Genomic DNA, 16,698 nt, shown 5'->3' with positions numbered 1-16,698 from the left:
CAAGATTCTTTTTGTTTTAACTACTACCTTGCGATTCATAATTTGTCCAATAGAGAGCAGGCAAACTTCTAGCAAGAAGCCAGTGTGCATTATAACTGAAGAAAATTGTCACACTTCAGTGTGTGCTGAGTCACATTAAGGTGTGATGACTACATAGAATGGATGGCAGAGTAAAGATAACTTTTCTTTTATTTATTCAACAGAACATAAACAGAATGCATTGCATAGCATGTACATCATTCCTCACCGTCTGAGCAGTGATGGAGTCTGGGTCAGATTGCACCTTAATACCAATATATCCATCCCTTCAAACCCAATAGTGCAAGTTGAGCCACTTGCCAGAATCTCAATAAATAAATAACACATTCAGCTGGGTGTCTAAATAAAAACCATGCAGGAGGCTTCAGAAAAATAAGATGTTTCAGACAGTCAACTTTGGTATCAGAGTCTCAGATCTAAAACAGCACACTTCTGTAAATGAGATATTTGTTGAAAAAAACAAAACAGCATTGGGATATGAAAACATTGCTAACAAGGATTAAGCCGTACCGATTTCAAGTTTCATAATAAAAAAGGCACACACCATTGTTATACTGACTTTGATATCTTTGGTAATACTGCACTCAGTGCTGGTGCTATATCAGCCACAGCAGACAATGAACACACAAATAATAAAAAAAAGTCATCAAATCTTTATAAAAGTGGAAAAACAACATGGAAAAATAGAAAACATTGTGGTGTGTCAACACATCAGACAATCAGTCAGTCTAATGATCAATTACAAATTCCACTTGCATTATCTCTTCTTTGGTACTCTAAGATTTACGCTCCGTCCCAGTGCCACACTTCATGTGTACTTTGGTGGTGTAAATTTCATAAAACATTAAACTAAGACTAAACAGCTCTTCACTTCTCCACCCACAGGCTGACTGCAACCACATCTCTTTTCCACTCGGTCACGTTCACTAACTTTCAACACTGAACTCTCCAAGAAGCCTCTGCACTCTTTCTAAAGATACTCAATTGCATATTTGTCCCTGCCTGAGCCTCCTCCAGTACACCTCAACAACAAAATACACATCCAGGAATTAATTGTGCTATTAAACAAAAACAATATTGTACATTTCTATGTACAGTATGTACAGTCAGTTCATCTGGATTTTGAGGCGGGGGTGTCAAAAGTTGAAAAGGTTGATAAAGTCTTGGGGGGAGAGGGATGTGGTGCAACTTTCCGGGTTGTTGGCTGTGCAAGGATGGTTTGTGTCCTGTGAAAAGAAACATCAATCAATATTAAATAGGGGGGTTTCTGTTTTAAGCACATCTTTACTGACACGTTAGTTTCATATCCATTTTGCTCAAGTGCAAGGTGAACGAGAGAAAAAAATAAAAAATAAATACAAATACACTACCTTCCAGAAAAGGATGTGGCAGTGTGTGCAGAAGTGCAAAGTGTCACTGTACTGTTCTCTGCGAGGATAGCAGCGGCTCAGCTTAAAGTACATCTTCTTCCACTCCAGCTGACCTTTATCTGACACCATCAGGCGCCTTCGGATCTAAAGAAGAGAAAACAAACTTCAAGGCATGACCCAAGGAAAAAAAGATACTTACTACTTATATCTACTTTAAAGTTAGCTTTCTTGATACTTTTTCTTTTGTACTCCATTTCCCTACTACACACAAAGTTACTAGTCAAAAGATGAGTAGTATTAATGGATAGAGTTTCCCCCACCCCCAGCTCAAACTAAATCTAAACTCTAACCTGTAGGAAAGCTTCACTGTAACCTACTTTAGTTTAAAGCCTGAGACTGCTTATCAAGTGCATGCTTTGAGCATGGTGCTAGGTTACTGTAGTGTCAGTCTACACACAAGGCAGCCTTCTATTTTTCAGTAGCGAGTCTTGTTTATCAGAGATGCTTGACCTCCTTGAGTGATTTTAGGCCATCTGAAGCAGTGTCACAGTGTAAGAACAATGAGGAACTAACCTACCATGTGTGCAAATGGGTAATACACAATACACAATTAACGATCATCCATTCATTTCTACATGCCTGTCTGTCTGTGAAGTGGTACTGGCAGAGTCTCTTCCACAGCAGCCGGTCCTCAGCGAGGGCCCCCAGCTCGGGACACACTTGGCCCAGGCTCACCAGGTCCCTGCCATCCGACAGACGCTGCATGATGTTCAACTGCAGACTGGCAGGCAGGTCAGTCAGAGTCATGCCTATAGATGTGGGCTGAAGGAAACAGGAGGCAGAAAAAGTCGTGAATGTGCATAGAAGTCCCTACATTTTCGTAGTTTTGTGAATCCAGCTCCTCGTCCCGTATTTTGGGCAGACACTTACCCTGTTGATCTGGATGTTGTCCAGCTGCTGCTGCCACTGCATGATGTTCTCCATACGGCGCACCCAGGTGTTTATGTTCCCCACCAGGACAGACTTGCCCATGTCTTGAACAAGACCGCACAGCGAGATGTAGAGCGTCTGCAGCAGCTCCTTGATGGGACGAACGTTCTGCTGGTCATCAAGAACTGAGGAGAAAATTAGAAGATGTTCATTGAACTCAATTTATTACTCCAATCATGACCTAAAGATGAGATTTTAAAGCGAGGGTGTTACAGAGAGATTAGTCGCTACCAGGCAAACAGCCAAACAGTGAAATATTTATTGTGAATAATCAAAAAGCACATTACTAAAGCAAATGTTTTGGAGTGGCTATACTCCCCTCCTGTGACACTCATAATATTTGGCCAACAGGTTTCATAATGCAACCTAAACAACCTGAATCTCTGTTTAGCAGTGGGAACATTTAGTTTACACTGTGGCTTGCAGAGGGGTCTGGTGACTGTCAGTGTTTTTCACTGTGCTATTAAAACACCAAATTCACTCCCTGGCCTTCTTTAGACGTGGTCAGGGCTCATTTCCTCACCTATCGGTGCAAACAACAGAGCAGGAAGGCTTCATCTTTGCTCCATTAATATTGTGTGTTAGTGTCTATAAGATAGATAAGGATTCTACCTCTCTCTATATTTAATCCAACAATAAAAAAATGAGGGCACAGCAGATAGACAAAACCCTTGGACACATAAAGAAGGAGAGAAATTGAGAGGCACACTAGTTGAGTGACTTTAAAAAGCGCAATAGAAGAGCGACGGGCCTCACCTTTCTGTACCACTCTCTCCAGAATATTCATGTAGTTTTTCTGCGCCACTCCGCTGAGCGAGGGGAGCTGGGACTTGGCAATAAGCTCAAGGAGCTAGAGCAGAGACAGAAAGAAACAAACACAACATAAAATTCACCCTGTCAACTGCTGAGACTCTCTGTTCTGTTGCCTCATTACTTAATGTTTGTTATGCTGCATTCTTACAAAGGCAGTTGCGCCCCGAACAATCTAAATGCTGTCTCGAACAAGCTTGGAGCTGTTCCACCTGGTCATTACTCTCAATCGAAGCTGGATCCAACAACTATAAAACAGCATTCTTGGCCCTGATTATTCTAGATCAGTCTCTTCAGGGGAAGAAGCTACTGGAAAGGTGTTGGACGACAGCCCAGTCTGTCACCAGCATCAGCCTCCACAAACAAGCTTTTAATCATTTGACTCCTGCTCCTCCTGTCATGTGAATTAGCTGAATCATTTGACAGAGTGCATGTCCACTTGTGTGCTCACGCCTGCTTGTGTGTGCTTGTATGTCTACGAGAGTGTTGAAGTTGGCTGGCAGGCAAACAGCGGGTTCCAGGGTGGCACGCCTGTCATGCAACAGATGCTGTGACATCATGGAGAAACTCAAGATCCCCCTTGCTCAATTCTGACCGGAGCATGTGACCTTTGTGTACACATCAACATATTATCGCGGGGTACTTTCCGGTAAACTGGAGGGGATACTAAGCAGTGCTAGTAGGTAAGTTATGAGAGACGTCCAAATGTAGACAGCACAAACTTTCCTCATTGCATTATTTCTAATCTCATACAACTGGTTAAGGAAAAATGCAAGTTCATTCCTACAATTGGCACCTACAGCAAGTAAGCATTCAGCCAAATCCTGAATGAAAAGTTGATGAGTTTGGGGGTCTTAATAATACCCAACTTTGAACCAAATTACTTCTCTTCTACATCCTACAATCCCCTCTCTGTACGTTTTTACCAATTATAAGCTTATTCGCTCACTCCTGGCTCCTTTTTTTTTTTTTTTTTTTTATTGTTTTCCAGCTCCATTCCTAAAACCTAATCCCATGCCTTTCTTCTTTTAGCAGCTCATCAAGTGTTCCTCCCTTTGTAGAGCAGCCGGGCAGAACAATGTGCGTTTTCCGTATCTACTTTTAGCCCCCGCTGTTCGCTAAACTGCACTTAAGTTGGCGTGCAGCTCACACTTTTCCACAAACATACCCAACAGTATTAGAGGCACTGCACTTTCTTGTTACTATCTCATGGCACCGCTAAAGAAGTGGAAGAAACAAGTTCATTTTTAAAAAAAATGGTTTCTGTCTCCTTGAAATAACCTCCATTTGTCTGCTCTTAGACTAGAGGGGAGACCACTTGTTGTCTTGTTGTGGAAGAACCTGATCTGTGTAACTGAGACGGAGTTAAATGAACCTGCAAATGCCATCAGACAACCAATGACGAGCAGTGTCCTAGAACAGCGTGTCCAGACTAGATGCTAGTGTTACACAGCCATATTGTTCTTTGGGCTTACCATGCTACACTGCACTTGTTAGCTGGAACTTGCGCTAAAAGGTCAATCCAAAAATTCAACAGAGGCAGAAACACATGGCCAACTATCTGTGGAGAGTTATGTGGAAAGACATTAAAAACCTAAGTCACTTGTGGAATGCCAGACTATTTTATATTCTGATATCTCAGGAATATTATAACGCTGATACCCTACACTTGTGTTTATGATCGTAGATTTTCCTTGTCCTGCCAGAATAGGAAATTGGTATGGCTCCACCTGACCAAGCTTGAATTGGTACATCTGACACAGAAGCTTTGGCATAGGATGAATGAAAAGAGACAGAAAAGAGAGCAGGAGACAACGCAAAAGGAGGCGATCCGAGTCTGGCCAAGTGTGAGTGTGTGTGTGTGTGTGTGGGGGGGGGGGGGGTGGTGGTCTGAATCAACTGACAACCACCGGATCTGGTTTCATAAACCGGTCAGGTGGTCGCACCTCAACGCACAGCTGTCACCCACTCCCCTCCCTACCCCCAAGCAAAGGAGAACATGGCCACATGCAGCCCTCATCTCACATGGGAGCACATGTGGCAGAGCCGGTGTTTGGTTCAGTGTGGGGACACTTGTGATGTGTGTGTGGGGAGGAGGGCATTTGGCATCCCTGGTGTATATACACTATGCACATTGTGCATCAGTTTTACACTAAAAATGCTCAAAGTGAATGAACTGTACACTAGGTAGCAAATTGGAATTGCTTTTTAATACAGCTTTTCTTTAATTCAATTTAGGGATGCCAAATGGCTTTAGCCAGCAAAATGCCACACTCTTGGCCTACCACAAACACACTCCCTGAGTCGGTATCATCACCACTGAGATACCCTTGTCTGCAGAGTATTGATAAAAGCCTGGCAGAAGACTACACACCCTCTTAACCTTAACCCCTTCTCTGCCTCTAACAAAAGAACCAGAGGAAGAAAAATAAAAGGTACAGAAGCAACTGGAAGAAAAGAAAGAGATGAGGACTCACTCTGACGACGTAATTAAACCTCCTCGTGTCCTTGATGGCACTGCAGAAATCTAAGCGGTTGAAGGCCTCTCCCAGTGTACAATATCCGTGGCGCTGGGAGAATTTAATTATCAGGGTATTAGATTGCAATCCTCAGCAGGAGTATAGAGTTTTCTCAGCATGTTTACATTAGCAATGATGATATGAAAAGTTGATGTGAAACTGAATAAGTTGGGTTTGTTACCTCCTTGGTGCTTCCTTTATGAACATAAATCCACTTTTCCCTGTGGAAATCTGTGAGAAAGCAGAATGTTTATATTAGTAGCCTGTCCTCATTAAGCAGCTTATAAGCACTGTGACAAATGCACACGCACGCATCACAAATGAGATACAATGTCAGAGTTGGTATAGTTATTGAAATAGAGTTTAATGAAAAACTTGAGCATGTAAAAATTTAAGTGATGGAAGATTAATCATGAACATTATTGTTATTATTATTATTATGTAGTAAGTGTTCTCCTCATAAATGTTACATAACATCCTCATGAGCTGTGTTTGGTCCGGAACTTAACTTTGGTATATTATTATATGATTTATAACCCCACGCATAACATGTTATCCTTTGTATATTTATACAATAAATCACACTGTGTTGCTCTTTCATTGTGACTCACAGGGGACTTTGGTGTTGTTGTTCATTAGGTCTTTTTTCCTCTTCTTGGCAGCCATGTCATAGCCAAGAGAGAGCAGCAGGTTCTCCTTGTTGAAACACTCCTCTTCCTCTGCTTTGCAGAAGCTGGAAAAACACAAGGAGCCATATTTCACTGAAGGCATCATTTCACCACTTTATCTTTATATGCAGCTCGTTTGATGCTTTTTCAGTAACATGACCTGTTTTCTTCTGCACAGAGAACACTCTACCATCAAAACAAAAAACATTTCTAACTTAATATATGTGCTTTAAATGATACCTTAGGCCATGTTAAAGGCAGGCTTTTCGTGTTAGAAGTCAGTGTAAGTCAATTTGGAAAGTGGACAGACTCAACAAACGTGTCTTAATCCACTCACTTGTTGTGAGGTTATTAATAGCTTAGTGATTAGCCTGGGAAAGAAACAGGGACCCAGAAAAACAAAAGGCACTGAGGTTACTGAGAGGAAGCATCATTAATGTGTAAGCCTGCAAGTCTGTCCGTCACGCTGACTTTAATCATAAAGCTTTTTTTGGACTTCCTTCAAAATATCGACATCTCTTTCCTCCCTCCCTCCATCTTTATTATCTAAAAAAAAGTGATGGCGCATTTATGAGTTGCGCAATTTCAAAAACTGACGCGATGGAGACAGCGTCATTTCGCAGGATTTGTTTAATGACCCACCTCTCCACGGAGACATTGTTGTTTTTGTCGTCTGCTGTTGTCTTTTTCCATCCCTCCTCGGTTTTAACCCAACTCTGACCCGGTGACCTCCAGTCCTGTCCGAGAAAAGGCATCCTGGTTCGACGACGTTGAGTTAAATAAATCTAAAAATATATATCAGTGAATAGTCCCTGTTTGACTTAAGATGTACCCCTTCTTGAAAGCGATTTGTCCTGGACGTATTTCTGGTCTACTGTTGATTATGCGCAGCTTATATCCTCAACTCAGAACCCGGAAATACATGAGATCCGCCCACTTTGGAAACTTCCCTGCAACACGTGGCTTTGTTTATCAACTTGAGCGTTGCAACACCTCTTAGAGAGAAGAGCAGAGGATACAAAACTTTTAATGTCATGGAAAGGTAGAGACAGGGGACACCAAGGATTTTCATTTAGAAGGATCTTAATGATCCCTTAGGAAAGTTTTTCTTAATGTTAAACAGCTTGGGAGATGAGCTGCTTTGCCCTGTGGAAGGATCTTTGACCTACATTTACTCACTTAATTTTTACATGCTTGGACGTTTACTTGAGTATTTACAGTTGATACTAGTTTGTGCAACATTTCAGAGGGAATTATTACTTTTAACAGCTAGTCATTGGCAGGTTATCAGGCAATGGCCCCTGGGCACAGACACGCAAACCCCCCTCCTCCTCTTAAAGGTAGGGTAGGTAAGGTTGTAGAACTAGCAAAGAGAGAGCTAGATTTTTAAGGTATCCAACCGAAAAAAAAAATCCTACCCCCTCCCTGCAGGCCTCCCTCCATGACACTCCCCAAAACACATGTTCATTTACAGTGAGTGCAAGGGCAGGGTGCAGGCAGGTAGGCAGACAGACAGGTAGGCCAGCTAATAGAGCCCTGCAACAGCAACAGTCTCTTTTTGTGTCACAGGCTTTGTGTAATTGATTTCTGTCAGGATATAAAGAGAATTTTATCATATAAAACAAACAAACAAAAAAATGCTTCTGAAATAAATTGCCTACCCTAACTTTAAGTAAAGGATCTGAATACAATTGTTTCATACCTTACTGTTCAGGAAGTGCTTGGCTCAAGCTTTTCAGTACTGGCTGTATATCACAGGAAATATATAGGAAAAGAAAAAAATTTCAGCCTCACAGTGCCGTGGCTGTAAAGTTCCCTGATTCTTAGTCACCCCAGTATTATAAATAGATAAAGCTGTCCTTTGGATTTCTCCACAGATTGGGTTGCAATGTGGATTACGTGTGTCTGCATAGGGGGTTACCATTGTATTTTAGTATTACCATTTGTTACTATGTATTTTTCCAGAACAGCACCAACTGATCTGTGAAGACTGGATATGGGTATTTTGTTTATTTTGGACTGTGCTATTAATGTTTAAATAAGTCTGTCCCGGCCACTGGGTCAGCTCCTATCAACTTAATTAAACACATGATATATTTACACACTCATCTGTGATGCTTTTGGGTATCAAATGCAAAGTTTCTATGTTTGTTTATGGCTATAATAGCCTTTCTCTTGTTGTTTAATCCTGTGCTTCCACATCCAATCACATGTTTTCATGTCCATTATTGTAGTGAAAGATCAGGAAGTGTTTTCTTAATGGATTTTATATTTGTTTATATACAGTAAGAATGATAACAAAGGCATCAATGAGGAAGTGAAGTGATGTCTCACCTAAAACAAACTCTGGTCTGGTCACTAATGCATGTGACTGCAGATGTAAAGATGTAAAGTTCACTTCCTCAAAATTCTGAAAAACATTGTGTATTCATTGTGTGTGTGTGTGTGTGTGTGTGTGTGTGTGTGTGTGTGTGTGTGTGTATCCATGTGAGTGAATGAATGTATGCTCACATGTCTGCAGTGAGAGGAGGGAGAGAGGGCACTGAGGGGGTTCTGGGTGTCCATAATTCATGATACACTATACAGTCTGCAAACCAGCAGCAGCACATGGTGCACAGTGTCTTCCAAGAACCAGCAGGCCAGCAGTGTTTCAGCACATCTAGTGCTTGTGTTGGGACACATCCTGTGTGTGTAGCATGACCAGGCTTGCTGATGTGGCCAATGTGGTTTTTGGACTGCAGATGGCCAAACAGTGGAACACTTAACATATCTGAGGTAGAACATTCAAAACAGTTAAATCTTTTTCCAACAAATATGCATGAGTAAATTAAATAAAATCTTTTTTCAGTCTCTTTTCCTCAACAAAATAAATATCTTAATAGAAAAATGAAGTGCTAATTCCTTTGTGATTCAAATGAATTAAATCAAACATTTATTGAACACTTATTGAACATTTGTTATATTTTTAGTGAGGAAAGTTGTATCACGATAATTATCATTATTGTTTTATTGCCCTACATGCAAATGTCTCAAAACATGTGTATCTGATCATCACTTACAGTTGCAGCCGTTGCAGAAGTGATCCACTCTGAAATAGTTCAACAGTGCAGAGCCACTGTGGGTGTGTGTGAAAAGTGGAACTTCAAGGCTAAAAAAGTATTGTGTGAACTACAGTGGGCATACAGGATGTGCACGGTGTTGTGAGTCCCTGAACTCTGATCAAGTTTATTTTCAGAGTAGGCCAAACTACAGGGTGACATGGAAAGTCCCAGCAAGTGCTCAGCCAGTGGGTGAATGACTGACTGGCTGATCAGTTTGGTTTATTCAGTGAATCACAAACAATAACGAATCACAGATGGGCTCTGTTTAGGGTTAATCCGGCTAGCAGGAAGGGAAAGTGGTTTATGCAGCTCCTACGCACAAGACAATGTAAAAAGTCATAATTTTCAGCCATGCTACCCGCGTGGCTCTAGCGATCGCTATGCTGGTTAGTAAGAACTGCACTTTGACCCCACTTTGTACAGATGTCCATGGTCCCACGAGGATGAATCCTACTGACTGAGGTGATCCCCTGCCTTTATAACCAGCACTACCAGCAAGTTATTGTTTATATGAAATATCTCAACATCTACATAATGGATTTCCACAAACGTTTGTATAGATATTCATGCTCTCAAGAGTATGTATCTTAATGATTTTGGTGATCCCCTGACTTCCCATCAGCCACAGCTGTACTTTGTGTTTAGTTCCAAGTAGCAAATGTTAGCATGTTAGACACAGAGACACACGAGGCATAAAATTAGAACAATTTTAAAGGTTATTAGTGAATCATCGCTCTCCCTCTCTCTCCGCTGTCCATCATCCCTGTTTTTGTTGATGTTGTGACCAGACGGGACAGCTGGTCAGTCCTGCTCGACCCTTAAAAAAAACCTTAATCACAAACACACACACACACAGCCACTCACATATACACCTGTTGCTGCTCCTCCCGTTTGAGTTTCATCATTCACTCAGATTCTCTGTTGTGAAACCCTGCTCGTTGGTTTCTCACTCTCTCTAGTCGTCTCTCACATCTATCAGCTTGCATGGCAACTGACAGGACCACATGCCTCACGTGGTGTAACATTTGCCCTCTTTGTTTGTTTCTCAAAATAGCATCAGATCACCTAAAGTTTTTCCAGTCCCCCACCCTTTCTCACCCACTCCACCCACTGTCCCCTGGACTCTATTCGCTGGCAGTGAGCGACTGAAACATTTGACCCAGTGACTTCTGGTTTCACATAAGACTCCTGTGTAATACCTCCTGGTCACATTATGTTTACTCTACATGAAATGGCTGACATTCATGTCTGAAAGTCATTGATGAATGAAATTGTGTAATCACTTTAGCTGTTTTCAAATTCAAATTAGCTTTATTGGCATGGATGTATAGAAAAAATATTGCCAAAGCTATATATAAAGTGCATAAGGACAATTAATTTCATACACGTCATTAGATAAGGAAATAAAACAGCAAAAGTTGTTGTTGCTTACTTTGAGGGATCATAAAAGAAGATTGTGTATTTCTTTTTAGAGATCTGAATTACCTACATCTCTTCATATTAACACTAAATGCCATTTCTGAAAATAAATATGTGATTCTGGAGAAATCCAATACAATGACAAATACCACAATACAGCTAAGTTAGCAAAGTTGTGGGTTAGCAAACTTTCGCTACAGTTGCAGCTGCGAAGCTTACATGGAGAGAGGACGAGACGGCCCCAGAGCCAGCACACCAGCTCCAGACAGCGGTACTCACAACTCTCCTGCCATATAGCAAACATCACAATAACAGCATATCGTGGAAATAAGGTGAATGTCCCTGGGCAAGTCTTGGGCAATGTTACCAGACACAGAGATCATAGTTGGAATAGTGTTGTGTGGTCGACCACTTTGTTCTTTTCCCATTTAAAGCGCCAGGGCTGGTTACAAACACATGATTTATTTTTCAGCACACTCACTGAACGGACAGCTGTATTTGACAAAAAGATGTGTATACGATTAAAATCACATACCCCACCTTAACCTAAATCATTGGTGATGTTGTGTCTTGCTTGGTAAACAGGCAGCTACATCTGGCTTTGATGTGCAGTACTGTGCCTGTCTCCCATTTTCCGGTTCATTGCCATGTGCTTCCTATATAAACAGAATCATAAAAAGTCAGCTGAGGTTTATTGTCACTCCTAGTCAGTATTGTAGACAGTATCTCCCCCTGTCACATGGAAGACTGGGGTTCGATTCCCTGAAGGGGAGAAATGTTTCTTTGTTGCCCAGTGGCCTAATAAGGCGTCAGCCTCTGGAGCTGTGGGATTGTGGGTTCAAGTCCCACCTGTGTCGTTAGTCACCTAAGTTATGATGTCTGTACAGCCCCAGCATGCTGGGAACTACGCTGCGCTTTGTTAGTGGGCAGAATAAGCTCAGTCTGTGGGGATTTGGCTTGAACCTCAGACTGCACAATGGCTCCCCACTGATCTTAATTGGGATAAGTTAAATGTGTGTGTGTGTGTGAATGATATTTAAGGCTGTTCTTTGTAAAAGGATACCTTTTCTATACTCTATCTTCTGTGCCCCCCTTGTGTGGATGGCAGGAACCTGTCTGGGCTTGTAAAGGTCTTGTGTGGACAGGAGCGTGAGCTGGGTCAAACAGACATATGATGATGACACAAACAGGACACGTGCTGCTCAGATTGCATTTGCTGTCAACTGACACTGTGAAGACACAGTATACCGAAGAAAGATGGAGAGAGGCCACATGTGAATCGACTTTTTATTGTAAAAATCAATTTAAGTTAAAACCAGAAGAAGCAGCAGAAAAACATCAGAAACCCTTTAAAAATGGTAGCATTGAATCCTAATAAATATACAATTTTATTATTTCAGCATACAGTAGATATGTATATGATGATACAGGACTTTGTTGTGCATTATATCATACAAGGGTAATTGGCCAAGAAGCTGTGAAAAAAATACAAAATTCAAAAATAAGAAAAATAGAATAATCCTAAATTTTAAACAAATTCCTTTTCATCACTGCATGGAAATATTTGGTAACAATGGTATCACAATAATGTATTCATCATTTTGCATTGAAGGTACAGACAGTGATCCCAAAGTTCACCAGACAGAGCAGCAGATTCAGACCTAACAGCTGAGCATAGCTTTGAATTGCACCACACAGTACACAGCCTCTGGATTTAAACATGACAAGTGAAATCTCATGATTTAGAGCAGGCCGAAAACAGCACTTTCACCCTTGGTGAAGTCAGACAGGTTAAGACGGGGCTGTGCAGCAGGATAGATTGTTTTCATGGGTTTGCTTGTTAAATAATAACATAGAAAAGACATGGAATATTGAAAGTAACAGGTTTCGAAAGTCTTCTATATACACCTGAATATTTGAGTTATTGAGATATGTATCAAGTCCATCCCTCATGAAAGCCTGAACAGTGGAGATCTGCTACAAAATGAAAGCACCCTATTTATAATTAGTAATTATTTCTGCATGAATACTTTTTGAATGACAATTGACTGACCTCAGCTATGATTTTGCCCATGTCTATGAGACATAGGTCAGAGTCAAGGAGCCGTGGTCAAACAGTTTATACGGCAGAGTCCCCTTAGATGTCCAAGTGTCTGTCTTTGGGTCATAGCACTCGAAATTGTCTGAGTCCTCGATGACGTCGTGGCCATTGACATAACGTCCGCAAATAATGTAGAGTTTGTTGTTGAGAACGGTGGCCGAGTGGTGCATCCTCCTCTCCTTCAGGTTGGCACACTTGATGAACCGGTTGGCCTTGGTGTCGTATGCGATCATTCTCCTGGTGTATCCTGTGACAGGGGAGACATTCATTTGAGAGTGGCAGCACGAGTGGCTCAAGCTGAATGCAGTGATGTAACTCTACAATCAGATTCATCAGGAAATAAATCAATACTAATGAAGTACAGCAAAATGAATACGGTTCTTGTTCTCTTTATAGATTCATTTCTCATTATTAGCCTTTGTCACTGCTATTACCTCCAATGATGTAGATTTTGTCATCCATTACGGCAGCAGGAGCAGACACATTCTTCACTGTTCTGTTGTCCATCTTAGACCACATGTTCCTGGCAATGTGATACACCTACAGAAGGGGAGGGGGAGCAGGGGAGAAGGGAAATAGATTCAGTGAATGAATGAATGAGAATGGATAGACGAATTAAAACATAAATAGTGTCGGAGGGATTGATGAACATCGTGTCTTACCTGTATTATTCTGACTGGGTTCTGCATGGCATCCTCTCCACCAAACACGTAGATCCTCTGGTTAGTAGCAGCCACTGCAGGGTGCATCACAGCCTCAGGCATGGGTGCCATAGACTCCCATTGGTTGAACATACTGTTGTATCTGGTAGCATTATTGAGATATGTGTTAGTATCTGCAACCTTTGTGTGTTTTATGCTGTACGTGTAGATAATTACAGTCCACCTTACCTCTCCACACTGTTCTTCAGTCGTCTATCAGGCCCAATGCCGCCCAGGACAAAGATGAAGTGGAGGTAGGAGACACTCTGGTGGGCGAAACGTGGCTCCAGCATGGGTTCTGTCATCCGCCACTGGTTGGTCTTGAGGGAGAGGGTGTAGACAGTCGTACTGACTTGGCTGCACTTTGTGTTTGTGATCAGGCCTCCGATAACATATAAGACACTGTGAAGGGCGACATAGGAGGCTTTATACAGGCGAATGGGCAGCTTGGCGAGCCGCTGCCACTTCTCGCTATTCTCATCAAAGACGAGGGCCTCCCTTGAGGTCTGCTCGTTGTTCTTTCTGCCTCCTACCACTACCAACATATCATGGTAGGAGTAACGCCTTGGTGCTACCCAGAGAGATTTGAAGTCAACCACTGTCCCTCCTATGTATTTTGTGCTGACAGAAAACATCAGGCGTCTCACAGATTCTATGAGCTCGATGCAGAGGGTCGAGGACTGGATCAGAGGGTCGTTAGCAATGAATTGGAAGAGGTAGGTGGGATGGATGTGGCGAAGGCGAACTTTCTTGAAAAGGTCACTTATGGCACCACGCCTAGATAAAGGATCATGGTGGATCCAAGCAACAAGAGTCTCAAACACCTGCTCCTCCTCCGCACAAAGACCATCATCCTCAAGGTATTCCATGAGCTCGGGTAAGGAGAGCTCACACAGATCCTCAGATGCTGACACATCGGAGAAGCTCTTCATGGCCATCTCCTTTGCTCTGTCTCTCAGACTGTTACAATTCATGATGTCAGCGAGTCTTATCATGCTCAAACAGTTGTCAGGGCTCAGTTGCTCCTGAAGGAAGCTTGAGCAGGCCTCGAAAATGTTGCCATATTGCAACATGGATGCCGCCTGCATCAGAGGCAGTACAATATCCATGCTGATACTAATGAGTCCTGTGTAAACATAGTCAATTATACTGCTCAGAATGGCTGATGGGATGCCCTTCAAGTAAATCTTGGTCTGCTGTCTCTCCAAGAAGTTGTTGCAGAACATGGCTCTGAAGTAGGGGCTGCTGGAGACCAGCACATTACGATGGCACGTTATCTCTGTGTTATCTGAACACAGTGACACATCAGTCAGGATGTTCTCCTGCCTCAGTCTGTTGAGCTGCTGCAGCAGGTTGGAGGAATGCTCCTTGTCTTTGTAGTGGAAGACTTTGTCTGCAAGTTGGTCCATTCTGAGGAGAGAGACCATGTTGCCATTGTCAAATCGTGTGATTTTCATGGCTTGTTATATTTGTTGGTTGTTTATTGTAATATTTGCAGTCACATACTTTAACACAATTTCTAATTCAAGCGTTTTAGCTATGTGGTTGTTCACTTGGTGTCATTTGAGGGCTCGCTGTAAAATGATGTTTAGTAGCTACTAATGTGGAATTTTGTTTTCAATAGAAAGAGATGCACAACTGTCATTCATGAGACATTTTCAAATTGATCATCTCCCACACTGATTAAAATCCCAGAATTGACAAGGGTAGCAAAACAAACCAAAAGCCAAACACATTATCATACAGCCAGACTACATTACATTCAATACAGTCCTGCGCCATGTATCTTGGTACGCTTTCCCCAAAATCACAGCCTAAATGTATAATTTACAGATACACAAGTAATTTAAAACCTGTTTTAAAAATTTGTTATGTGGCTTTAGATGTAGCACTGCAGCACTCATTCTATGAACAAGGCCTACAGTATGCCTGTACGATTATTTTGGAGACTAGTTATCTAAGTAGGTTACTACAGAAAATCACGCACAGCTATTTCTTCTGCGTGGTTGTTATTCATTGTCATGGAACGAGTGGTGCTTCTGTTGTGTGATGGCGTTTTATGTACAGCCTCAAAAATGTTTTTGTTTTCCTTTTGGCTTTTAAACTGAATGAATGTGACTGCAGCTTTGTTCCCCCTCCGCCGCATGCATTTGAGATGACTGCAAAATGTACTAAATAAAATGTATTCGTCTGCATTTAAAGCAACGTAATACAATGTCAACTTTAGCAGATGATTGTACACAGTCTGTACTTGTGATTGTACTGCAACATGTAAGCCCAGTATAAAACAAGCTTATCTTTGATTAATATTTATCATACATATTCAACGCCATGCCAACATCAAATATCAGACAAAGCAAGTTCAATGATCATGGCAGCGCAAGAGCCTTGCTGGAATACATCTCTTACCTGCTCCTCCTCTCTGTCTTTATGTTTTCTGGGGGTCCCGCTCTGTATTGAAAGCACTCAGATCTCAGCAGCAATCTGATGTCTCAACATTTTCCTGCACTTTCTTCCTCTTTTCTCTCGTGTTGATGCTGTGTGACTGTATGTTCCAAAGGAGGCTGTCTCTTTGTAGGAGCGTGTTGCGTACTGTTTGTTGTTATGGTCTCTTTCCACGAGGCCTCTGTGTGCATTCCTCCACTAAAAATAGAGCCTCTCGTTGGCAACACTGCTGACGACTCACATGTGACATGTTAGTGTGTCTCTATCACTTAATCTCTTTCTTTTTTCTATTTCTCTCATTCTTTCTTTCCCTCTTCTTCTAATATCATACTCACTTCAGTGTTCCCCCCTGGTTCTTCTTTCTTATCTATAGCTTGCATTCCTATTCACTCCATCACCTCTGTCTCTGTCTGGCACATGGTTGTAGCAGTAAAAACAGCACTGATACTTGATAACACTCATTTTGTCGGCTGCTTGCACTGCCGGCTGGCTGGTTGAAAACACGGAGATACAAAAACAGGATTGGGTTACCGTA

The 16,698-nt window shown here is 41.9% G+C and overlaps 2 protein-coding genes across 2 annotated transcripts; both read right to left on the bottom strand.

The window, feature by feature from the left end:
* Positions 1–171: 171 nt before the first annotated feature.
* fbxo32 (F-box protein 32) lies at positions 172–7,284 on the bottom strand. Its single transcript, XM_046045388.1, has 9 exons — positions 7,039–7,284; positions 6,340–6,461; positions 5,910–5,959; positions 5,687–5,779; positions 3,156–3,249; positions 2,340–2,524; positions 2,049–2,231; positions 1,410–1,553; positions 172–1,265 (listed from the first exon to the last, which is right to left on the bottom strand). The coding sequence occupies exons 1-9, from the start codon at positions 7,149–7,151 to the stop codon at positions 1,176–1,178; spliced, it is 1,074 nt and encodes a 357-aa protein (XP_045901344.1). The 5' UTR covers positions 7,152–7,284; the 3' UTR covers positions 172–1,175.
* A 4,905-nt stretch (positions 7,285–12,189) lies between these two features.
* On the bottom strand, positions 12,190–16,480 carry LOC123968409 (kelch-like protein 38). The gene is made up of 5 exons (XM_046045157.1): positions 16,128–16,480; positions 13,908–15,128; positions 13,680–13,821; positions 13,452–13,557; positions 12,190–13,264 (listed from the first exon to the last, which is right to left on the bottom strand). Exons 2-5 carry the CDS (start codon positions 15,125–15,127, stop codon positions 12,993–12,995), a joined length of 1,740 nt encoding a protein of 579 aa, XP_045901113.1. The 5' UTR covers position 15,128; positions 16,128–16,480; the 3' UTR covers positions 12,190–12,992.
* Between the last annotated feature and the right edge of the window lie 218 nt (positions 16,481–16,698).

The sequence above is a fragment of the Micropterus dolomieu genome, linkage group LG03 (assembly GCF_021292245.1).
Source record: "Micropterus dolomieu isolate WLL.071019.BEF.003 ecotype Adirondacks linkage group LG03, ASM2129224v1, whole genome shotgun sequence".
NCBI classification, from domain to species: Eukaryota; Metazoa; Chordata; class Actinopteri; order Centrarchiformes; family Centrarchidae; genus Micropterus; species Micropterus dolomieu.
Note: the sequence above shows the minus strand (reverse complement) of the source record. Positions and strands in the feature narration are given on the sequence as shown.